A 25799-nucleotide genomic window follows, 5' to 3' on the forward strand; every position below is an offset into this window, starting at 1 on the left:
TGCCCCCCCCCCTTTTCTTTGACGAGTCCGAGAACAGCTTCAAGAATGTGGGGAAAGGACGAGAATATCCACTCCCATCAAGAGGTTCCATAGGTCAACACCCATTGCAGGTCTAATAGTTCCGCTGGTCCCGGTTAATCGTTGCCTGAAACCACCGGAACTTGGACCTCCCCACATGGAACTTATCCTGAGGCGACCGTTCGGAACTATAGACGGGTCAATGAAGAAAGGAGAACTAGGAAACATTCCAAGGTAGGGCTGAAAGCTCTGCTTGCCTGAGAACAGGTACTGCGCCTCTCCTCAGCCTTGCCACAGTCAACTAAAGGGAAGGCTCGGAGGAGGTAGCAACAGAATCTGACGTCCCCAGGTGGTCACCCATCCAAGTACCGACCAGAACCGACGTTGCTTAACCTCGCTGGACGGACGAGAAGCGGGGTTTCCAATGTGGTAAGGCCGTTGACTCAATATCATGGCCAGATACTCCAGATGTTGAGGCAGAAGAAGAGAAGGCTCCTAGCAAAATACCATGAGCCCACACTCATGGTAAGCATCCGGAAGCTTGTCCCGGCGCTGAAGAAGGTTGAACCCGAGCCTACCGGAGTTGACCAGCCCTCCAAAAAGCGAAGGAGGCGGAAGCCTGCACCTGAGCGGCCATGAGGAAAGCAGGGAGAGTTCTCTGGGGGAAAAAACCTGCGATGCCACGGTGGGATCGCCACACTGCATCATAAGCAGGAATACCTGCAGATTAGGCTGAATTCCACGAGCTCCCTGGAAGATGGATGGAATGGAAACTGAAAGTACCCGTCCTTCCGATCCAGGGTTTAAGGAGTTCTGTCGCCTCGTTACCAGTCTGATCGATTCTGCTGTTCTACGCTGGACGAAATTTGTTCGACAAACTTGATCAGGGCTGAGAGATCGACTACGGAACTCCCGTCTCAGATACTTCCTTACAAGAAAGGATCGACTGAAGAAGCCGGGGGTGAAGCCGTCGATGATCCTATGGAGGACCTTCTCCTAAGGTATGGATCATTCTACCCAAACGGGCAACTCTTGCCGACGCTATGGCATAGAGGTTCAGAGACACTGAATTCGCTGACAGAGACGGCAGGCGCGATATCCTTGGCTGATCACAGAGATCATGCGGGAATGGGCATCGGGAAGCTGTCATCCGGATGAGTAACCTTAAGCATCCTCCCAGCGTGAAACCTGCAATCCTAGAGTTCGTGAACTCTCCCGCTCCCTTTAGGACTATGCCCCCCCGGGGGAGCCTCCCGTGCCATCTCTTCCTGACAGGAGGAAACTGCAATTGGACACCTTGTCTCAGTTGTCGTAGCCGATAACTTAGGCCGACGTGGTTGAAAGGAAAAGGCGCTGGAGCCCTGCAGAGTCTGGAACAAAGAGCCTTGGAGGAGTGAAAACGGAAGTCGACTTCCTCCGCACAGCCGCTGTCTAAGTCTCTGTCCTTGGGCACAAACAAACTCTTCTCAAGGATGGCCCTAGCTCTGGCACTCTTCAGACCCCGAGACCAGGGCAGAGCCGCACTGGACTTCGGGGCCTTCCGAACGTCAAACACTTCATCCAAGATCGTGTCTTTGCCTTCACGGGGGGCGATGACTGGATCCATAAGCCCGTTAAGTTGCCTTATCAGGCTTAGGACCTGCCAGAAGGCACGTTCGGATTCCTGCTGTTCTCCTCCCTGCGGGCTGGCAGCTAAGTCTCCTGCCCCAGGGGATCTCTTCCTGGGGTGAAACGTGGACATTCCCCCGGGTAGTCGTGGGTTCCTGGCGAATCCTTGAGGAGGATTTCGGGATGGTCTTGGAGTCCTTGGATTCCCTCCTGGGAGGGACACAGGATCCCAACAAAGATTCGAGGGGCCCCTTCCTCACGAGATGATTCTCCTCCATGAAGCGAAGTCTCCCCTCTTGGTGCCGAGGGGAAGACTACCGCCCCACTGGACTCACCCGAGGACGGAAAGGCCTCGTCCACGGGAGAAGGAGAAACCCCTCGAGCAGGAGAAGGGGCCTTCGCGACCGACCTCTTGGGAACCAACTTCGCCCTGGGGGAAGTCACCACGAAGTCCACTCCTCTCTTTCTCTTAAGTGTAGGAGAGACAGCCGTTGGTTTGTTACCCTGGTCGGCGAGTGCTGGTTTCATAACCCTCACTAACGCCCGCGCCAGAGGACCAAACCAAGTCTGTTGCTCCAAGGACACAGAGTCCGAAATCCTCACTAAAGAGAAAGGGATCGGGCGATCCTTTGGAGTGGACACCACAGTACCTACCTGAAAAGAAGGTGGGGAAGTATGATGTACTAACCTCTCCTCAGTAGTATCCTTGTCCTGCACTACCAACCTGTGTTTGGGTGGAGGCGATCCCGAGCGTTGTCTAGGAACACGCGTTCCTGCTGCTACCCCCGGCTGCGGAATTCACCGCGAACGATGGTCGCGCGGGCGCACAGGCGAATGATCGCGCGGGCGAGCGGTCGTGCGGGCGAGCGGTCGTGCGGGCGAGCGGTCGTGCGGGCGAGCGGTCGCGCCGAGGGTGGGCAGGTGAATGAGCGCGTGTCCGAGGTGGCGAACGCAAGCGTTGGCGCAATGGCGAGGAAACGCGCTGCCGCGTGGGTGAGAAAGACCGCTGGCGATGTGGATCAACAGGAGATCAGTGGTGAGCTGGTGAGTGCTGACGCGCAGGTAGGCGATGGCGCGTTGTGGCATGGTGACGCGTTGGCGAGCGATAGCAAGCAGCATGCGCCAGTGAGCGATCGCGCGATGGCGAGCTAGTAGCCGGCGAACCATGTCCCTTCAGAACCTCCGGCTGACGAAGCGTTGGAGAACGAGCCTTACGGCGAAGGAGGCCAACAGCAACAGCAGCAGAAGAATCCTCCGAAGAGGAGTCTCTATGAGTGTACTCTCTCGCGAACGAAAGAGAAACACTTCGTAGAAGAGACTGGTCAGCCAGTGACCTAAAAGGAGCAATCCTCCGAAGAGGGGCTCCTGCAGTTGCCCAGCCCCTTGAGCGAAACTGCAGGTGTGACCGCTCAGCACCAAGAGCATAGTCGCACGAAAAAAAGGCAAGAGAAGAACCCCCCAAAAGGGGAAAAACTCAAGCCTGGACAGGAAAAACTTCCCTCGGAAGGAAAGTTACCCACCCAAGGAGGCAAGCCTCCTGAGTTCTAAAATGAACTGGAGAGCTGTCAATCGTCACGGGAGTACTTCCAGTAGAAGGAGACACGCCCCTGACGAAAATCCAAAGGGGAGGCAGCAACAGCCGAATCCCCAGGCCTCCACAAGACAGCTCACACCGTAGCCATATTACAGAAACGAACTAGATCGGTAACTGTAAAAAAAAATAAAAACAAAAAACATTAGTACACATTCATTCCCCCGGGAAGGCTCCGAAGAGGAATCCCGAGGGAAAGGAAACAAGAATTACACAACAGGCACGTGCCCTCACAACCACTTACACTCACGGAAGGAGAGCTGTAACCAAAACAGAATTATAACAATTATAATTATGAAACTATGTAATTATGTAATTTAAAAATGAATGAACACTAAAGAAAGAACGAAAACCCCGAAAGGAATCGTTCTACAAGCTGAAAAATTAACAACTACAATTAGATTCATAAACTAATTGAAACAAAACGTACGGCGTAGCAACCCCCCCACACGGGAAGGAAGCTACAAGGGCGTAGTAAAACGTAGTAAAAGGGTGAATGACCTCGAGAGAGAGAGAAAGACCGAAGTCAAACTCGATCGCAACCCATAAAATTACGCCGTGGTGGCCTAACTGCCGAGGACTCCACGGAGATATCGTACACTACACACACAACTCTGAAAAGGAAACTTACTGATTTCTATACTTAAATATATATACAAACATGAAAACATGTTTACATATATATTGAGTAAAAGAAAAGTAAGCGATTAAGTAAAGACAAAACAAACAATGGCTGCCAAGCGAGGACCAAGACAGAGACGTCTGTCCCAGTCCGAGCCAAAAGTGAAAGTGAGTATTCACCTGTGTGTGAGGGGGGGAGGGGTAGCTAGCTACCACTCCCCTACCCCCCCGCTAACTAGCGCGGGGGTAATACACCCTCGTTAAATTCTAATGGCTCGCCATTTCAGCTGCGCTAAAAGGTAAACCCAATGTAAATAGCGTGGTTTACATTTCGGTTACGGAACAAATTATAATTACAATGACCAATGTAGTTTAGACAGCATTACCAGCACTTAAATAAAAACGAACTTGCCACTCAAGAATGGGAAACCAAGTTTTAATTACCAAACAACAGTGGAGTATTTAGATTCACAAATGCAGATGTGCTTCCATGTGTTCCCCACTTCACTCACTAAACCTCATCACCTTTCAATGCAATTATACATACATACATATACCAATGGCACTTCCCCCAATTTTGGGGGGTAGCCAACATCAACAAGAAACAAAACAAAAAAGGGGACCTCTACTCTCTACGTTCCTCCAGCCTAACCAGGGACTCAGCCGAGTTCAGCTGGTACTGCTAGGGTGCCACAGCCCAACCTCCCACATTTCCACCACAGATGAAGCTTCATACTGCTGAGTCCCCTACTGCTGCTACCTCCGCGGTCATCTAAGGCACCGGAGGAAGCAGTAGGGCCTACCGGAACTGCGTCACAATCGCTCGCCATTCATTCCTATTTCTAGCACGCTCTCTTGCCTCTCTCACATCTATCCTCCTATCACCCAGAGCTTTCTTCACACCATCCATCCACCCAAACCTTGGCCTTCCTCTTGTACTTCTCCCATCAACTCTTGCATTCATCACCTTCTTTAGCAGACAGCCATTTTCCATTCTCTCAACATGGCCAAACCACCTCAACACATTCATATCCACTCTAGCCGCTAACTCATTTCTTACACCCGTTCTCTCCCTCACCACTTCGTTCCTAACCCTATCTAATCGAGATACACCAGCCATACTCCTCAGACACTTCATCTCAAACACATTCAATTTCTGTCTCTCCATCACTTTCATTCCCCACAACTCCGATCCATACATCACAGTTGGTACAATCACTTTCTCATATAGAACTCTCTTTACATTCATGCCCAACCCTCTATTTTTTACTACTCCCTTAACTGCCCCCAACACTTTGCAACCTTCATTCACTCTCTGACGTACATCTGCTTCCACTCCACCATTTGCTGCAACAACAGACCCCAAGTACTTAAACTGATCCACCTCCTCAAGTAACTCTCCATTCAACATGACATTCAACCTTGCACCACCTTCCCTTCTCGTACATCTCATAACCTTACTCTTACCCACATTAACTCTCAACTTCCTTCTCTCACACACCCTTCCAAATTCTGTCACTAGTCGGTCAAGCTTCTCTTCTGTGTCTGCTACCAGTACAGTATCATCCGCAAACAACAACTGATTTACCTCCCATTCATGATTATTCTCGTCTACCAGTTTTAATCCTCGTCCAAGCACTCGAGCATTCACCTCTCTCACCACTCCATCAACATACAAGTTAAACAACCACGGCGACATCACACATCCCTGTCTCAGCCCCAATTATATAGCCAAGTAAATTCTACAACCACTTTGACTAAGGGTTCGTCATCAACATATTTCATCAGGATTAAACACAAAATCAAACCTTTCTCATCTCTTCTATCTTCAAAGATTTATAGGACAATTTCCCTCTCAATAAGCACTGAAACATCTCTCAAGTGGGAGTGGAGGTTTAGGAGGGAGACTTAAATTTGACAGGTAATCTCTCTCAAAATTTTCCTTTTCTGTAAATTTCTAAATCTTTCCCTATATTTCTCTATCTTTCCCAATTGGTTAGCCCCATGAATATCATAATTTTCAACAATAGTATCTACATGGATAGCCACATATACATGATCTTGGTGATGGCAAATCTGCAAACTAGGAGGGTAAACAATAGTTTATTTAACTCTTTATTTTCCATAATGTGCTGATTTGTTTGATATAGCCCTTAGCTTATCAGCAGTATGAATTTCAAACTAGCATTGCAAAAAAAGATTGTAAAAATAAGTCTGCATCCTTCACTCAAACATCAGGACTTAAACCTGTCACTGCCACTTTTCCCATTGGCATGATGGTAATCTCCCCACAGTAGCAGAATACTGTAGAACTGCCACCCTCAATATTCTCCTCCCTTCTTTTCTTTCAGGCTGGGGCACAAGAAGCTGGGTTAAGGGATGAAAAGGCACCCTATCCTTTACGAAAGAAAAATAAAGTCAATGAACTTTTGATTAGGCTTTTAGAGGACTGTCCTTTACCTGAACACAATGTCAATAGCATAGCTCACTCTAAGACTTGGTCACAGTGACTGACGACACAAAAATGCCTTACATGTTACTACAGTCAACATCCCTCCTTTTTTACATCACTGCCTTGACCTTGCTCTTTGAAATGAGCACATACTGTAGCATGAAAAAGACTGGAAACAGTACTCCACCCACAGCTTTGCACTATCCTCCTCCAAAGAGAAAGCAGACAATGAGAAATTAGCCAACAATGTATAAAAAGGTCCACCCAAAGGACAAGTTGGAGAGTAACCATATAAGACAACTTCAATCCTACTGCTTCAAAGGTTGAGAGAAAAATAGACCCCTAACAATTCCTCCCCCACAGAAGGTTGTTTCTTAACACAGATAGTGTAGTCAAATCCACCTACAGGGGGCAAGTCTTCATATCCTCTGGCACTTATATTTCTTAAGGTATGTCAACAAAGGGGGTGTACATTTTCAAGACCTGTAGGAGGAAAGGAAAGTGGATCATCTAGACCAACAGGCAGGGAATCCAGGCTGCTTCCTTCAGCACCCCATAGGCAAATAGGGGTAGTACCATCTCCAAAATAATCCTAAGGTTTCAGTCAATTAAGCAGACAGTATCTAGAGGTTGTTTCCAAGGCCATTACAGTCATCCATCATACATACAATAATAAACCAAGCCATATCTGCTACCACTTAACTACCTTGTTAAGAAACTTTAACAAATTATCCAGCCGTCTCCCATGATATCGTAGATAAAATATTAAGGTTTGTATTCTTGTATGAGCATACACAAATACTATATGAATTATGATAGTATGATCACACAAATAATCTTGGGTCATAACCTCAAAGTATCTAACCTCACTGTAAAATCTAATAAATTACACAATAAAATACCAAGAATTAAAATATATTTTTTATAAGTGGTGATGTAAACCAGGTCAGGTGAAGAGTACAGTACCACTGCAAGACATTTGTGAAGGAAGGTGGCAGTTAAGGAGATAGGGGGGAATTACGTCAGCCCATAGATTATTGCTTAATTCTGTATAACTCTGACAGGAGTAATAGCACAAGATAAAGTAACATTTTGAATTCTTTAGCTTCTTACCTATCATGAGAATACACCTTCTGCCATCCTCCAAAAATTTTGTTGGCACTTTCCTGGACAATTGCTGCCATAGCTGATAAAGTTCTGCCTGAAAAAAGTAAAGATCAATTAAATTAGGTACTGTATCTTGCAATCAAGTCTAGCACACAAAATGCCTCAAGGCAACATGATTTATCATATACTGTATACTGTAATGAACCTACAATACATTATGTAATTATATGAAGTTTACCTAATACAGTACTGTAGTGTACAGTACTTGGTTTCATCACATATTTTACAGTTAATCAACTAACTATCTATAAGATGTAGCATGAATTAACATATACTTCTATTACTATTACTCTGATAACAATACAGATAATCCATGTAAAAAAATTGCACTACAGTACTTAGTACAGAACAGAATATGCTAGACTTAGCACATGACAGTTCTTCCAACAGTTCCCTTTTTCAAAGTGAAACCATCCCCAATTTGAAAATGTACATCAGCACATCCAGGTATGGATGCCAAACATTCCTAAATCCCACTTTGAACTTTCACTTAAATACCATACTGTTGATTAAATGGTATGACACATTTATTTACGTAGTTTATACTGTTCTGTTATCGTTCTCTTTGATATCCTGGAGGACATTAAAGGAAACTGCCAAGATGATGAAAGGGTCTCCTGATGTCAGAAGGCCTTTTCACTTTTTTCTGAATAGCCTAAAGGACCGTAAAGGTGCATAGAAAGCGTAAAGGAACATGAAGGTCAACATATATAGTTTTCTAATTAAGAAGTTTTCCAGGCAGTACCCATATTGCTATTGTTGCTAATGTGAAAGTAAAAAATATCCCCAAAATAATGACCCACAAGCCTTGTGAGCAGGAACAGAGGAGCAGTGATGTAATGTTAATTTTGCAAGAGCAGCGAGCCACGCTGGAGTAAAATCCATTAGAACTGTAGCCAAGATTGAGACCTAATAATGTTCGAAATGGGACAACTCATCGCCAGCCAACTCATCTCCGGCCCAACTTATCTCCGACCCAGCTCATCTCCAGCCCAACTTATACCCGGCCCAACTCATCACCGGTCCAACACTGTTCTAGGTAAGTACTCTGTGTTGGAACAACTATTTATTTCCTTTACACTTTTCAGTCAAACCCCTTTTCACAGCCACCTCTTCAACCTTACTCTTAAAAGTCAGTAAGGAACACCAAACTGTCCCAGAGTGCACCTAATTCCTCGTTCGCACGACGAAGTCAGCCCATAAGTTTTCTGAATGTTAGGAGATGCTGTTTTTCCTTCAGAAATGAACAACCTTCTAAACCTAGCCCCATTTCCCATAAATAAACAAGTAATGGCAAAGACAAGCATATTCAACCACAGATCGGGCCACAATGCTGCCCAGGTATGGGTCACGGTGCCAGAGTCCAAGGATCCTACACGGAATTAGAAAAGGAAATGCCTTATATTCAACCTCTTGAGGAGGGAGACTGCAGATTGAGGGGTTGATGACCTATAACGAGAAACCTCACTGTCCTCACAGAAGTAGTCTCTCCACTGGTACAGTTGTCTTCATTAATTCAGGAACACTTCAAAGGATGCTAAGGAGACATTTGACAGCTGTACATAATAGCAGGTAATACTATTCAGTATATGAAAAAAGAGAAACTGTTAGCAAGGATGGCGAGAGGAAATGGCAGTGCTGTACAATTTGTTTGTACCTCTGAAACTCCCTTTATGTGCAACATCTAAGAGATTTCCCAGGAACATGAGTCAAGGTGTTCGGTAATAAAGTCCTTAAAGAACAGCCAACATTACACCTTCCCGGACTCCATTTCAAAAAGAAAAAAAAAACTCCTCTTCCAACACCCAGTGAAAAAAAGTCTGGGCTCAGGTACTCAATATAAAGAAAAAGATTGATGGAAGACAAAAAACTATTGTATTTGAAACGAAACAAACGCTTGACTAAAAGTAAAAGGTTGCATATCCTTGGGGGAAGAACATGTAAATACTTCGTTCTCAGGATACTATATAAAGGCCCTTCTCACCATGTTTCCCCTGCACGCTATGAGTTGCATTTTGAATGGTACATGGATGGATCATGTAGCAAATCCTGAATCATTGGGTGGGAAAAAAATAAAGGACATTTACTCCTGACAAAGGTGTACCTGTGAACAAGTGTCGTAAAAAGCAAAAGTGCATAGGACACTTATTCACCTCACCAGTTATACTGTATGTGAGCACCGTTTTCTTCACTAAACAGTGGCTTACTGCAGATTATGTCATATGCAATGTGAGCAGACCATAGAGCTTTGATGCCCCATTGCTAAATGTTATATGCTCCATCACTACTGCATGCTTTGATCAAGGAAAATCCCTCAGGATTGTACATTGGTCTCTTCCGCTAAAATGTTATTTTCATTAGTAAAATAAATTTTTGAATATACTTACCCGATAATCATGTAGCTGTCAACTCCGTTGCCCGACAGAATTCTACGGAAGGGATACGCCAGCGATCACTATACTACTGTAGAAGGGGGTGTACTCACCAGCGCCACCTGTGGCCAGGTACTGCAGTACTTCTTGTTGACACCACCTCAATTTTTCCTCGGTCCACTGGTTCTCTATGGGGAGGAAGGGTGGGTCAATTAAATCATGATTATCGGGTAAGTATATTCAAAAATTTATTTTACTAATGAAAATAACATTTTTCAATATTAATCTTACCCGATAATCATGTAGCTGATTCACACCCAGGGAGGTGGGTGAAAAACCAGTGTACATGTATATCAGTAAGCTAAGTATCCCGTATTTCATATTATCAGTTATTCAAAATAACAATGAAATTATAAGTACCTGGTAAGGAAGTCGACTTGAACCATTACTCTGCCTTTAATAAGTTCGTCTTCCTTACTGAGCGCAGCGTTCCTCTTAGGAGGCTGAACAACCCTAAGGTGCTGAAGTATAAAGGGCTGCAACCCATACTAAAGGACCTCTACACAACCTCTAACCTAGGCGCTTCTCAAGAACGAATTGACCACCCGCCAAATCAAACAGGATGCGGAAGGCTTCTTAGCCTACCGTAACAACCCAAAAAACAACAATAAAAGCATTCAAGAGAAAGGTTAAAAAGGTTATGGGATTAAGGGAATGTAGTGGCTGAGCCCTCACCTACTACTGCACTCGCTGCTACGAATGGTCCCAGGGTGTAGCAGTTCTCGTAAAGAGACTGGACATCTTTGAGATAAAATGATGCAAACACTGACTTGCTCCTCCAATAAGTTGCATCCATAATACTCTGCAGAGAACGGTTCTGTTTAAAGGCCATCGAAGTGGCTACAGCTCTCACTTCGTGGGTCCTTACCTTCAGCAAAGCAAGGTCTTCCTCCTTCATGTGAGAATGAGCTTCTCTAATCAGAAGCCTTATATAATACGAAACTGCGTTTTTGGACATAGGCATCGAAGGTTTCTTGATGGCACACCATAAGGCCTCTGACTGTCCTCGTATAGGTTTTGACCTTTTAAGATAGTATTTCAGAGCTCTGACAGGGCAAAGAACTCTCTCTAGCTCGTTACCCACCATGTTGGAAAGGCTAGGAATTTCGAACGATCTAGGCCAAGGACGTGAAGGAAGTTCATTTTTAGCTAAAAATCCGAGCTGTAAAGAACATGTTGCTGATTCGGATGTGAATCCTATGTTCTTGCTGAAGGCGTGAACCTCACTAACTCTTTTGGCTGTCGCAAGGCAGATGAGGAAAAGAGTTTTGAGAGTAAGGTCTTTGAAGGAAGCTGACTGGAGAGGTTCGAACCTAGGAGACATAAGGAACCTTAAGACTACGTCTAGATTCCAGCCTGGAGTGGACAAACGACGTTCTTTAGAAGTCTCGAAGGATTTAAGGATGTCTTGTAGGTCCTTGTTGGAGGAAAGATCCAAACCTCTGTGGCGGAGAACTGAAGCCAACATACTTCTGTACCCTTTAATCGTAGGAGCCGAAAGAGATCTAACATTCCTAAGATGTAACAGGAAGTCAGCAACTTGGGTTACAGAGGTATTGGTAGAGGAAACTGCATTGGCTCTGCACCAGCTTCGGAAGACTTCCCACTTGGATTGATAGACTCTACGAGTGGATATCCTCCTTGCTCTGGCAATCGCTCTGGCTGCCTCCTTCGAAAAGCCTCTAGCTCTAGCGAGTCTTTCGACAGTCTGAAGGCAGTCAGACGAAGAGCGTGGAGGTTTGGGTGTACCTTCTTTACGTGAGGTTGACGTAGAAGGTCCACTCTTAGAGGGAGAGTCCTGGGAACGTCGACCAGCCATTGTAGTACCTCTGTGAACCATTCTCTTGCAGGCCAAAGGGGAGCAACCAGCGTCAGCCGTGTCCCTTCGTGAGAGACGAACTTCTGAATAACTCTGTTGATGATCTTGAACGGCGGGAATGCATATAGGTCGAGATGGGACCAATCCAGCAGAAAAGCATCCACGTGAACTGCTGCTGGGTCTGGAACTGGGGAACAGTACAAAGGGAGCCTCTTGGTCATGGAGGTGGCGAACAGATCTATCGTTGGTTGACCCCACAAGGTCCAAAGTCTGTTGCACACGCTCTTGTGAAGGGTCCATTCCGTGGGGATGACTTGATCTTTCCTGCTGAGGCGATCTGCTGAGACGTTCATATTGCCCTGAATGAACCTCGTTACCAGTGTGAGGTTTAGACTTCTTGACCAAATGAGGAGGTCCCTTGCTATCTCGTACAGCTTCCTTGAATGGGTCCCTCCCTGCTTGGAGATGTATGCCAAGGCTGTGGTGTTGTCGGAGTTCACCTCCACCACCTTGTTTAGCAGGAGGGACTTGAAGTTCATTAAGGCCAGATGAACTGCCAGCAGCTCCTTGCAGTTGATGTGAAGCGTTTCCTGTTCCTTGTTCCATGTTCCCGAGCATTCCTGTCCGTCCAAGGTCGCGCCCCAGCCAGAGTCTGATGCGTCCGAAAAGAGATGAAGATTGGGGGTCTGAATCGCTAACGATAGACCCTCCTTGAGAAGGATGTTGGTCTTCCACCACATGAGAGTAGTCTTCATCTCTTTGGTGACAGGAATAGAGACCGCTTCGAGCGTCAAATCCTTGTCCCAGTGAGCTGCTAGATGGAATTGGAGAGGGCGGAGGTGGAGTCTCCCTAACTCGATGAACAGGGCTAACGATGACAGGGTCCCTGTTAGACTCATCCACTGTCTCACCGAGCATCTGTTCCTCTTCAGCATGCTCAGAATGCACTCTAGGGCTTGGCTGATTCTTGGGGCCGACGGAAAAGCCCGAAAAGCTTGACTCCGAATCTCCATTCCCAGGTAAACGATGGATTGGGAGGGAATAAGCTGGGACTTTTCTAAGTTGACCAAAAGACCCAGTTCCTTGATCAAGTCCAAAGTCCAGTTGAGACTCTCCAGACAGCGACGACTTGTGGGGGCTCTTAACAGCCAGTCGTCTAAATAAAGGGAGGCTCTGATGTCCGCTAAGTGGAGGAATTTTGCAATATTCCTCATCAGACGCGTAAACACCATAGGCGCTGTGCTTAGGCCAAAACACAGGGCTTGGAATTGGTACACAACCTTTCCAAAAACGAATCTCAGGAAAGGTTGGGAGTCTGGATGAATAGGAACGTGAAAGTAAGCGTCTTTCAGATCCAACGAGACCATCCAGTCCTCCTGCCTGACCGCTGCTAGGACCGACTTCGTCGTCTCCATAGTGAACGTCTGCTTGGTGACATAAGCATTGAGCGCACTGACGTCCAGCACCCGTCTCCAACCTCCTGTCTTCTTGGCCACCAGAAAGAGACGGTTGTAGAAGCCCGGGGATTGATGGTCCCGGACTATAACCACTGCCTTCTTCTGTAACAGGAGCGACACCTCCTGGTGTAACGCTAGCCTCTTGTCCTTTTCCTTGTAGTTGGGAGAGAGGTTGATGGGAGAAGTGGTCAGAGGGGGATTGCGGCAGAATGGTATCCTGTAACCCTCCCTTAGCCACTTGACAGACTGGGTGTCTGCACCTCTTCTTTCCCAAGCTTGCCAGAAGATCTTGAGTCTGGCTCCTACTGCTGTCTGGAGAGGAGGAGAGTCAGTGTTTGCCTTTCGAAGGCTTGGGACCTTTCTTAGACCTGCCCCTGAAAGCGTCTGGACGGGTACTTCCTCGGCTGGGGGCTCTGCCACGAAAGGGCGGAATAAATCTTGTAGCAGGAGTATCGGCCACTGGGGTGCGGTAAGTTCTAGGAACCGAAGGAGCAACCTTAGCCTTACGAGCTGAAGAGGCCACAAGGTCATGAGTGTCCTTCTGAATAAGGGCCGCAGACAATTCCTTGATAAGCTCCTCAGGAAACAGGAACTTAGAAAGCGGAGCAAAAAGTAACTGAGACCTTTGACAAGAGGTGATACCAGTGGAAAGGAAAGTGCAAAGTTGTTCCCTTTTCTTGAGTACTCCCGAAACAAACATGGAGGCAAGTTCGCCGGACCCATCGCGAATTGCTTTATCCATACAGGACATTATAAGCATGGCCGAGTCCTTGTCAGAAGGGGCAGTCTTCTTGCTCAAGGCCCCCAGGCACCAGTCGAGAAAATTGAAAATCTCAAAGGCGCGAAAGACACCCTTTAAGAAGTGGTCTAAGTCGGAAAAGGTCCAGCAGACCTTAGAGCGCCTCATAGCCGATCTACGTGGAGAGTCAACCAAACTTGAGAAGTCAGCCTGGGCAGAGGCAGGGATTCCCAAGCCTGGTTCCTCTCCTGTGGCATACCATACGCCCGCCTTAGAAGTCAGCTTAATAGGAGGAAACATAAATGAAGTCTTCCCTAGTTGCTGTTTGGACTGCAACCAATCCCCTAACATTCTTAAAGCTCTCTTAGAGGATCTAGCAAAGACGAGCTTAGTGTAGGCCGACTTGAACAGGTTGCATGCCTAGAGAAAACTCTGATGGAGGAGAGCGAGGGGTAGCAGAAACAAAATGATCCGGGTAAACCTCTCTGAAAAGAGCCAGGACCTTGCGAAAGTCAATGGAGGGTGGTAACGACTTGGGTTCCTCCACGTCCGAAGAGGGATCATCTAGGTGCGCAGCTTCCTCCTCAGAAACCTCATCACCTGAGTGTTGAGAAGCGAGAGGTAAAGTTACAGCGGTATGCTGAACAGCAGAATCCTGACAAGCGGGTGCATAAACACTTGCGGTCTCATCCTCAAGTCTCTGTTGAAGAGGATGAGGGCTGGTAATGACAAAGTCATGAGGCTGGGATGAAGGAGGTTCTGCGGAGGTTTGAGGAGCAAGTGTGGTGAGAGGCGACTATAGTAAAACCTGAGGTTCAGGCTGCAAAGACTGGTCAAGTAGAGGAGAAGGTGGTAGATGCATGCGTTGAGGTGGCTGACTCATTGCATGAGGTTCCTGTCTCAAGAGTTGCGCTTGCTTCAAGGGTTGAGGTGGTTGCGCAGTAAGAGATTCCTGTCTCACGAATTGAGGTTCTTGAGGTGTGAGCTGCGAGAGTTGAGGTGGCGGCTGCGCAGAACGCGGCTCCTGTCTCACGAGTTGAGGTACTTGAGGAGCTTGCCTCGAGAGTTGAGGTTCTCGCCTCGAGGAAAGTAGAGGTAGCAGCTGCGAGAGCTGAGGTGGCTGTCTCAAGGATGGTAGAGGTTGTCGTACCTCAAGAGGTTGTAAGGCATAAGACTCCTGTCCCCATTGTTGAGGAGGTTGTAGCGTGGTAAGAGATTCCTGCCTCAAGGAAGGTGGAGGTTGCTGCACAACGCTGGTAACTGGCAACTCCCAACGCGGTAGCTCACGCATGGAGGTAGCTTGAGGAACCTCAACTTCGTACGTCTGGCAGACTGGACTGCGGAGAGGAGGAGGAGCGCTCGCAGAAGGAGGTGTAACCTTCTCTGCCTGAAACTCACGCATTAAGACCGCAAGCTGCGACTGCATGGACTGCAGCAAAGCCATCTTGGGATCAACAGACGATGAGGTCTGTTGAGGCAAAGCCTTAACAGAAGTTGAGGTCTGTTGAGGCATCGCCTTACCTCTCTTAGGAGGTGTGCAGTCACCTGATGACTGCGGCGAGTCAGAGCTAGCCCAATGACTACATCCGGGCTGTTGAACTCGTGAGGTCTGGACTTTACGCTTAAGAGGTCTTGAGACCTGAGTCCAGCGTTTTCTCCCCGAAAATTCTGCAGACGAGGAAAATAAAGGCTCAATCGTCTGAGAGTGGAAGTGACGATCTCTGTAAGATACGCCCGCAACCACCGAGGATACTTCTGTGCGCCGATCAAGGCCTGCCAAACCCTTTTACCCTTCGACATTGCTTCTCCCCTGGGCTTGGGAGCTTGCAAGAGGTCCCGGACTGGGAGGACGACTGGCACGCACAGAAGTACCCTCACGCACAACACTGACACTGACACTAGCACTCGGCACAGCACTGGCACTACCACTTCCCACTGCACTTTTCACTTTAAGTTCCTTGACGTCCGCCAAGAGGAACTTGTGGTCACTCACTACCGACTCCACTTTATCACCTAAAGCCTGAATGGCACGAAAAACATCAGACATATCAGGCTGAGCACAAATAGTAGGTTCGGGGGTAGCCACTACAGGGGGAGGAAAAGGTTGAGGATCATGGGGTGAGGAATAAAGCGAAGAGCGAGCCGAACTCCTCCTAACTCTCTCTCTCTCTAACTTAGTGGTATACTTGAGGAATCGAACAAAATCAAGTTCCGAAAGTCCGGCGCATTCCTCACATCGATCTTCCAACTGACAGGATTTTCCCCTACAGTCGGAACAAACGGTGTGAGGATCAACCGAGGCCTTCGGAATACGCCTAATACAAGTCCTACATCGTCTTTGGGGAGGAGCTTGAGAAAGGTCGGACATCTTGAATCAAAGAACAGTCAAGGGGGATTCCAATTAAAGCAAAAGATCGTTAACCATTAATCAAATCAATATAAAAGCTATCTAAGCTAATAGACAAGTTTCCAGTATAGCGAAAGCTGAAATCTTAGAGCAATACTTCACCAAAAACCGTGAACAAGACTCCAAAATTATAAGCGTATCCATGTAGGTCTTGCCGGAAGCACGACAGAGGAAAAATTGAGGTGGTGTCAACAAGAAGTACTGCAGTACCTGGCCACAGGTGGCGCTGGTGAGTACACCCCCTTCTAGTATAGTGATCGCTGGCGTATCCCTTCCGTAGAATTCTGTCGGGCAACGGAGTTGACAGCTACATGATTATCGGGTAAGATTAATATTGAAAAATTAGAATTCAGCATACCAATGCTTAGGGCTGACTGCTACCTATGTCTTGGTTACAACTGTGCTGTAATTCCTAAATCAATAAAAAAGGTCTAACTAAAGCTAGACCTGCAATTTTCTGTCTGTTGGTATTTAGTGCAAATCAAGAGCTTACCAGTTTACCAACAATAATTTCTTTATCAGTTTTATGCAACAAAATTATATATGTATATAAGTTTTATGCAACAAAATTATATATGTATATAAAGGAGTTCTTCATAACTAAGGCTCATGATTTACTTACAAAATACTATGGGAGACAGCACCAGTATGTCCATCATTCTTGAATTCATCCAAAACAAGCTAAATATCTAAAGATGGAAGCATTTGTTGAATGCTTTGGAAAACAATGCAAAAAGAGCAAAATTCAGTATCCTCTGAATACTTTCATATTTATAGAGGGGATACTTCTCCATGAATATACAGTACATAATCTATATACAATTCAACCATAATGATCAATACTATCCATCGTTCATAGCTTTCTTTACCTAAATTACGGATGTTCATATTTTTTTTAACTTTTTTATACATATTCATGAGTTTGTAGCCTGAAATAAACAGTCTTATCTCATATCTCGTATCAATTAGTTAATGGCTTTAACCGGTGGCCATGGATGTACATAATCTAGACATGGCCTAAAATATGACCATACTGCACAGTATATCGGATTCACCACTTTAACCAAATTAAGTGACCTCTATTCTTTATCCTAAAAATGTGTGGACACCCCCTTAAGTGTCCCCAAACATTGCTAACCATATCTATGCTACTAGGGAGAGGTTCTAGAGAGGAAGCACTTATCCACCACAAGTCAGACACGTTAAGTTGGGCACAGACATGATCTATTGAAGTTTGGTTAGGATCAACCATAGCAGTTGTGCATCATGTATATCCTTGCTTTATATGTACATTTTTTGCAGGACTATTACTGATGACACAAGTGAACTATATATTTTTTCCAGCCAATTATGGTGAAATACACACAGAACAACTCAGTAAATTTTCACTTGACTGGAAAATTTTACAATACTGTATTTCAAAATGTGAATAATTGATCAGTTGAGATCATTTCATAAGCTTGAAGGTATGTCATACCCATGTACAGTTCAGAAATGATTCAATGCACAGAAAAACAATAAACATGAACATGAGCCAGTTTAGATATGAAGCAGAAGGGATAGTTTCAAGGGGAGTAGTTTATATAAGAGGAGAGGGTGGTATAGGTACAGTATGAGGAGAGGGTAGTTTCGTTAGGAGGAGAGGGTAGTTTCGTTAGGAAGAGAAGGTAGCTTAGGTAACGGGGGGTAGTTTCGTTAGGAGGAGAAGGTAGCTGAGGAAAGGGTAGCTTAAGGGGGAGGTAGTTTCGTTAGGAAGAGAAGGTAGCTTAGGTAAGGGGGGGGGGTAGTTTCGTTAGGAGGAGAGGGTAGCTGAGGAAAGGGTAGCTTAGGTAAGAGTAGGGAGTAGGTTATATAAGAGGGGTAGCTTATATAAAAAGGGTGGAGTTCATATAAGAGGGGGTAGCTTATATAAAAATGGGTAGTTTATATAAGAGGGGGTAGGTTATATAAGAGGAGGCAGGTTGTATAAGAGGAGGCAGGTTGTATAAGAGGAGGCAGGTTGTATAAGAGGAGGCAGGTTGTATAAGAGGCGGCAGGTTATATAAGAGGCGGCAGGTTATATAAGAGGGGATAGTTTATATAAGAGGGATAGGTTATATAAGAGGGATAGGTTATATAAGAGGGGGTATAGTTTAGATAAGAGGAGGGGGTAGTTTAGAAAAGGGGAGAGGGTACTTAAGGTAAGAGGTAAGCGGAAGGGGAAAGAGAGGTAAATTAGCTAAGAGGTTAAGGTAGTTTAAAAAAGAAGCTATAGTTTAGGTAAAAGGAGGAGGGTAATTTAGATAAAAGGTATGGGTAGGTTTGGTACGAGGTGGAAGTAGTTTAGGCAAGAGGAAGTAGTAGTTTAGGCAAGAGGAAGTAGTAGTTTAGGCAAGAGGAAGTAGTAATTTAGTTATGAAGAAGTAATTTGGGGAAGAAAAAAAAAATAAAAAAAAAGAGGTAGTTTAGGTAAAAGAAATGGGGTAGTTTAGGTAAGAGCAAAGGGGTAGTTTTAGATAAGAGAAATGAGATAGTATTAGATAAGAGAAATGAGATAGTATTAGATAAGAGAAAGGGGATAGTTTGGGTAAGAGAAAAAAAAAAGGGTAGTTTTAAGTGAGAGGAAATGAATAGTTTAAGGTAAGAGATAAGGGGTAGTTTTAGGTAAGAGGAAGGTGATAGTTTATGGGTAATAGTATAGAACACCACGCTCTCCATTTACTCCAATATAATGTAATCCTGCAGTTCTCACCTTTTTGCATAGTAATTAGGTGGTTATTTAAATTCTGGGAAAGCAATAATTAGCAAGATATGTTGAAGAGGGGAGAAGTAGTTATAAAAAGAAAATAGCTCGGTTTCCTCACTGAACGACATGGAACTGACATCAACATAGTCAAACAAACAGATCGTGATGCCAGCATACATAAACAGAAGTTCGTGATGTCAGCGTACATTTGATATACTGTACAGTGTGATAATATCAGTTGGTCTTAGCTGTTTCTTACTGTCAATGTTTGAGTATTCATATTGTTTTGTTTATTGTTTTGTTCTTCCTATGTTAATGTTTTATAGCATGATTTTCATAAGTTATGTGTTTGTGTTAACATGTGCATTTATGTTGATACTGTATTCATTGTTGCCTTTCTTTGTTACAGATATGGTAGTTTGCTAATGTGTTGAATAAAGCTTGGAAATTATCACCAAGTATTACTGTACTTTCATTACAATTTATTCAACACAAACTCATCATGGCTAAGTTACTGAAGCCGTCTAGACTGGACACGGATCCCAGCTCGTCCAATGCAGCCAAAGAGTGGAAGCACTGGCATAGAACATTCACTAATTTCATAGAAGAAAGTGGAGATGCTGCACCAGACAAGTTGAGGGCATTAGTGAATTGTGTGTCCTCGAGTGTATATGAACTGATCGAAGACTGTAGTACTTTTGAGAGTGCAATCGCTAAACTGGATAGTGTTTATGTCAAGTTGCCAAATGAGATTTTTGCTAGACATGTTTTAGCGACGCGACGACAGCAGTCAGGAGAATCCATTGACGAATTTCTGCGTGAGTTACATAAACTTAGCAAAGACTGCAACTTCCAGCCAGTCACAGCAGAACAATATCGGCAAGAGCTAGTACGTGATGCATTTATCAATGGTATTGCCTCAGTATTTATTCGTCAGCGGTTACTAGAGAATAAGTCACTGAATCTGGAAACTGCACACAGTCAAGCTCGTACGTTGGATCTTGCCCAGCGCAGTGCCGACGCATATGCATCGCCACCTGTTCCTCATACTGCTGCTTTAGTTCCAGAGCGGCAGGCGCAGCCAACCGGTGACCAGCAGCAACATCCAACGCAAGAGGGAGCTGAAGGAAGTTCACCGGGAGGTTCAGCTGTTGCCGCTGCCTACTTATCAAAGAGAAAATGTTATTTTTGTGGTAATGCACTTCACAGTACAGGTAGAGTGAGTTGTCCCGCACGTAATGCCACATGCAACAAATGCGGTAAAACAGGCCATTTTGCAAAAGTCTGTAAATCGAAAATTTCAGGTAGTACCACTGCTACATTGTATAATCCCACTTTACTTGCAATAACTGCCACTTATCCAAATAATCTTTCACATGCAGCTACAAACATCACTGTAAATGGCCACTCATTGAAGGCACTAGTCGATTCTTGTAGCTCAGATAGTTTTATACGTGAGGAAGTAGCGCAGAGACTAAACCTGACAGTAGTCCCTGCAAGCTCAGCGGTCTCAATGGCATCAAAATCGTTCAATGCTAGTTCCTCTGGATTTGTCATAGCAGACTTGGTTCACCTTGATCAGAGATATCCCTGTATACAGCTAGGGGTCCTGAAGGATTTGTGTTGTGATGTCATTTTGGGTTATGATTTCCAAAAGCAACACCAGAGCGTGAGTTTTCAATATGAAGGGAAAAGACCAAGTTTGAAGATAACTGGCGCCAAACCTGTTTGTTTACTAGCGACAGCTGACATAGATGAACCGTCATTGTTTCCGAACTTACCTCGACAGTGTAAACCCATTGCAGTCAAATCCAGACGCTATAGTCAAGATGACCAGCTGTTTGTAAAAGACCAAATTTCACATTTACTATCTGAAGGTATCATCGAACCAAGTATATCCCCTTGGAGGGCACAGGTTGTAGTAGTCAAAGATCCACTTGACAGGCATAAAAAGAGACTTTGTATTGATTATTCACAGACCATTAACCAATACACAGAACTAGATGCTTATCCCCTCCCAAGGATAGAGGATATGGTACATGACCTAGCTAAATATAAGGTGTTTTCCACATTTGACTTGAAGAATGCATATCACCAAATCAGCATTAAAGAGAGTGAGAGGAAGTACACTGCTTTTGAAGGTGCAGGGAAATTGTTTCAATTTTGTAGGATTCCATTTGGTGTGACGAATGGTGTAGCTGCATTCCAAAGAGCTATGGACAAACTAGTTGAGGATGAGAAGCTCAAAGATACTTTTCCATACCTTGACAATATCACTGTAGGTGGAGCATCTCAGGCTGAACATGATGAAAACGTTCAAAACTTCTTGGAGGTGGTTCAGAAACGGAACCTTACCCTCAATGAAGGGAAATCGGTTATTTCTGTTCCTACAATCAATGTTCTAGGGTATTGTGTCGGGAATAATGTTATAAAGCCTGACCCAGACAGATTACGTCCCCTTCAAGAATTACCGCCTCCCACAAATATGGGCTCTCTGCGAAGAGCTCAAGGATTGTTTGCCTATTATGCCAAATGGATCCCTGGTTTTTCTGACACGATACATCCCTTAGTGAACACAAAAACTTTTCCACTGAGCAAGCCAGCACTAGCTGCTTTCAATTCTTTAAAAAAACAACTTATGGATGTTTCACTGCGGGCTGTGGATGAGAGTCTTCCTTTTGTTGTAGAGTGTGATGCTTCGGAAGTTGCTGTCTCCGCAGTCTTGAATCAGGGTGGCCGCCCAGTAGCTTTTATGTCGAGAACGCTCCAGGGTAGCGAGTTGCATTATCCAGCAGTGGAAAAAGAGGCCACAGCTATTATTGAAGCGGTTCGCAAGTGGAGCCATTTCTTAGCGAGACGACATTTTACTCTGATTACTGATCAAAGATCGGTGATGTTCATGTTAGACAGCAGGAAGCGAACTAAAATAAAGAACAACAAGATACAAGAGTGGAGGTTGGAGCTGGCATCCTACAGCTATACTATACAGTATCGTCCAGGGAAACAGAATATTGCACCGGACACCCTGACTCGTGCCTATTGTTGTTCTATTTCCTCAATGTCAAGTCTCACTGACATCCATGAGAACCTCTGCCATCCTGGCGTCACTCGCCTTTTGCACTTTGTGCGATCCAAAAACCTCCCATTTTCAACAGATGACGTGAAAAGAGTGTGTGCTTCTTGTAGAATTTGTGCCCAACAAAAACCAAAATTCCATCGTCCAGGAAAAGGAGTCCTCATAAAGGCCACCCAGCCAATGGAACGTCTTAGCATTGATTTCAAGGGGCCTCTGCCCTCTACCACGAGCAATAAGTACATTCTTACGGTTGTTGACGAGTATTCACGTTTCCCCTTTGTGTTTCCCTGTCCAAACATGCATTCGAAAACAGTGATCAAATGTCTTGAATCTATCTTAATCCTTTGTGGAATGCCTAGTTTCATTCATTCAGATCAAGGTGCTTCTTTCATGTCCCAAGAACTGAAACTGTACCTTTCTCAGAAGGGGGTTGCAACCAGCAGAACGACACCTTATCATCCGATGGGCAACGGCCAGGTTGAGAGATATAATGGTATTATTTGGAAATCTATTTGTTTAGTACTCGAAAGTCGTGGCTTGAAGACACAACACTGGGAGATAGTACTTCCTGAGGTTTTGCACTCAGTTAGGTCGCTCTTATGTACAGCAACTAATGAGACACCTCATGAACGTTTTTTCAGGTTTCAGCGACGCTCTAGTCTTGGAAGTACATTACCGTCATGGCTTTTGACTCCTGGACCTGTACTATTGCGACGGCATGTTAGGTCTAGCAAACATGAACCTCTTCAGTTAACGGTTCATGGATGCAAACTCAATGTATGCAAATGTCAAATATCCAGATGGTAGAGAATCAACTGTGTCTACCCGTGACTTAGCCCCAAGTCCTGCAGGTGCAACGTCTCCTGTACACCATGTTGAACCATCAGGAGAGACGGAGTCCCCAGATACAACTGAAGTGCAGGATACACAAACTCATGATAACCGTGATTGTCATGAATCCAGTGAGCCCACTGAGATAAGAAGGTCCACTCGTGTGTCAAGGCCGCCTGATCGCTATGGATGGGATTAAACCAATACATTTGTTTTGATTAAAGTTGAATTTTCTAGGAGGGGAGAATGTGATAATATCAGTTGGTCTTAGCTGTTTCTTACTGTCAATGTTTGAGTATTCATATTGTTTTGTTTATTGTTTTGTTCTTCCTATGTTAATGTTTTATAGCATGATTTTCATAAGTTATGTGTTTGTGTTAACATGTGCATTTATGTTGATACTGTATTCATTGTTGCCTTTCTTTGTTACAGATATGGTAGTTTGCTAATGTGTTGAATAAAGCTTGGAAATTATCACCAAGTATTACTGTACTTTCATTACAATATATACTTAATCAAGAATTGTGATTACTCAAAAGTCTCACTATTTGTAAATTGTATATTTTAAGGACACTTTTGAGTAATTAATCCATTTTTAATTAAGTATATTTTGAATATACAGTAAATCAAATGTACGCTGGCATCACAAACTTCTGTTTATGTACACTGGCATCACGGATTCTGTTTGGTTGACGATGTTGACAGGTCAGTTCCAAGTCGTTTAGTGAGGAAATTGAGCTATTTTCTTTTTATAACCCCTCCCCCCCTCCAACATATCTTGCTAATTATGGCTTTCCAAGAATTTAAATAAACCACTAATTACTGTGCAAGAAGGTGAGAACTGCAGGATTCCATTACATTGGAGTAAATGGAGCGCGTGGTGTTCTATACTATTACCAGTTTATGTAAGAGGGGGCTCTGATGTATATTATTGGCAGTGAAAAATAGTAGTCAATGCGTTTGAAGAAACTGAACAATTTAGACTCGAAGCCTTTGTAGTTGGTTCGGACAGAGCAGGTGTAAAATTCCAAAAGTTATGACTCAATTTCATTACGGAAACAAACACAAGCACATCACCTAACCTAAGATTTCCAATCTAACCTAACCTACGAGCCATATCCTTACCTACTTAACTACCTGGGGGGGGGATATCCCCTTAGATTATTGTTTCCTTAGCGTACCCCAACGACGGACAGGTACACGTGCATAGAACACAAACTAACCTAACCTAGGAGCCTTTGTATATCAACAGCCAGTTTTTCCCGCTTGCATTAAAATTCAACACCAACAAATTAAACATGGCCCCCTCCAAACTAACGTACAACCCGTGTACTTAACTATTTACCTAATAACGCCCCCTGCGACCCCCCTTACACTGCCGTATTCTTAGTCGGCCGTCATTATACATAAAGGTGGCCGCTATCATCCATACAACCCCTAACCTACCTAACGGGAGTCTAACGGCCCCTGTGACCCACCCACCCCCTTAGACTGTCGTATTCTTAGCGACAGGGTTGAAAATAGGGAGTTATGGGGCATGGCCTTCATCATACAACCTTAAATCTTTACTTTTCGTAAATTATAAAACTACAGTAGATACATATCGTATTTCATGTAAGAATAAACAACATTTTCCCCCTAAATAAAATTAGTTTAATAATACGTTTACGACCGTCCGAACCAAATACATACACCAAACTTTTTATCAAAAGAAGGGAGGTTGCCTAAACTTACTTCCCCCTATCTATCATGTATCGCAATACCAAAGGTGTAATCATTTATACTGAAATGTTAGTAAATGTTCACCATAACCGAATGGTAGCGATAAATTTAACTATCTAAGTACGCCTGACCGATGCATCACTCCGACACTGGCAATGTACCGGTAACACGGATCATTGTCTAAACCTAAATTTGACTAAACGAACTAAAAAATAATTTTTAACACTCTGAAATTCTTTAGATAATATATGTACAAACACTCTGGAATTGGACCTCAATTAAATCATTCAGTAATTAAGCTTATTTACGTGTTGAAAACAGCAACGAGCTCATGAAGTAGATACTCACGTCACGTCAAACCACCTAGCAACAACAGTGAATAAGCAGCAGAAATAATGGTTCTTCTAAATCAACATGGCGTTTGATAATCGTGTAATGATTCTCATCCTTCAACCAAGAAGAAACTAATAGTATCGGCGAGAATTTCATGAAATAAATCGGTGAATGTATAATTACAATTATGAAAACAGGAAAGTTTATATATTTTCCAATGCGCATCTATATTGCAGGATGTGCAAGACTGCAAGTTTGTGTGTGTGTGTGTGTTACAAACCAACCTACAAATTTAGTTGGAATATAACTTAAGGTTCTCCAAACAAGGAAGTAACGAATAAAATATAAAAGGAAAATAGTATCAGGCTAATAATTACAAGAATATGACTTCACACAAAAAAAACAGGAAAGTCGTTAAGATTTAGAAAACGTGGAATACGAAGATAAAGAATTAGGTAAGAAAATGGCAATCTGATAAAACACCGTACCACTTGCCAGATACGCCGTTTGAAAAAGAAAATGATAGAAGTTAATTAGCAGGAATTCTTCGGTATATATAAATATATATATATATATATATATATATATATATATATATATATATATATATATATATATATATATATATATATTTCAAATAAGCCCTATATATTAATACATTAAAGTCTGAATTTTCTTAACGACCTCGGGATCAGAGCCCCAGGCGGAACCGCCCAAAGATTATAACATCGGACCGGCGGGGATTTGAACCCTCGTCCAGAATATCTGTATGTCAGTGACCATACCACTCAGCCCCGAGAT

General features: G+C 44.1%; 1 protein-coding gene across 4 annotated transcripts in view; it reads right to left on the bottom strand.

Moving 5' to 3' along the window:
* LOC137624243 (S-formylglutathione hydrolase) overlaps positions 1-25084 on the bottom strand; it is a 48687-nt gene extending 23603 nt beyond the window's left edge. Inside the window, exons 1-2 of one of the 4 annotated variants that reach the window (XM_068354755.1) lie at positions 25019-25084; positions 7404-7491 (exon numbers count right to left, since the gene is read on the bottom strand). In XM_068354755.1, the coding sequence (XP_068210856.1) occupies positions 7404-7474 (71 nt within the window). In that variant the 5' untranslated portion in view covers positions 7475-7491; positions 25019-25084. Of the gene's footprint in view, positions 1-7403; positions 7492-16933; positions 16986-24973 lie in introns of those variants that run through there. The other 3 variants (XM_068354754.1, XM_068354752.1, XM_068354751.1) reach the window with 3 other exon arrangements.
* Positions 25085-25799: the final 715 nt, after the last annotated feature.

The sequence above is a fragment of the Palaemon carinicauda genome, chromosome 31 (genome assembly GCF_036898095.1).
Source record: "Palaemon carinicauda isolate YSFRI2023 chromosome 31, ASM3689809v2, whole genome shotgun sequence".
NCBI classification, from domain to species: Eukaryota; Metazoa; Arthropoda; class Malacostraca; order Decapoda; family Palaemonidae; genus Palaemon; species Palaemon carinicauda.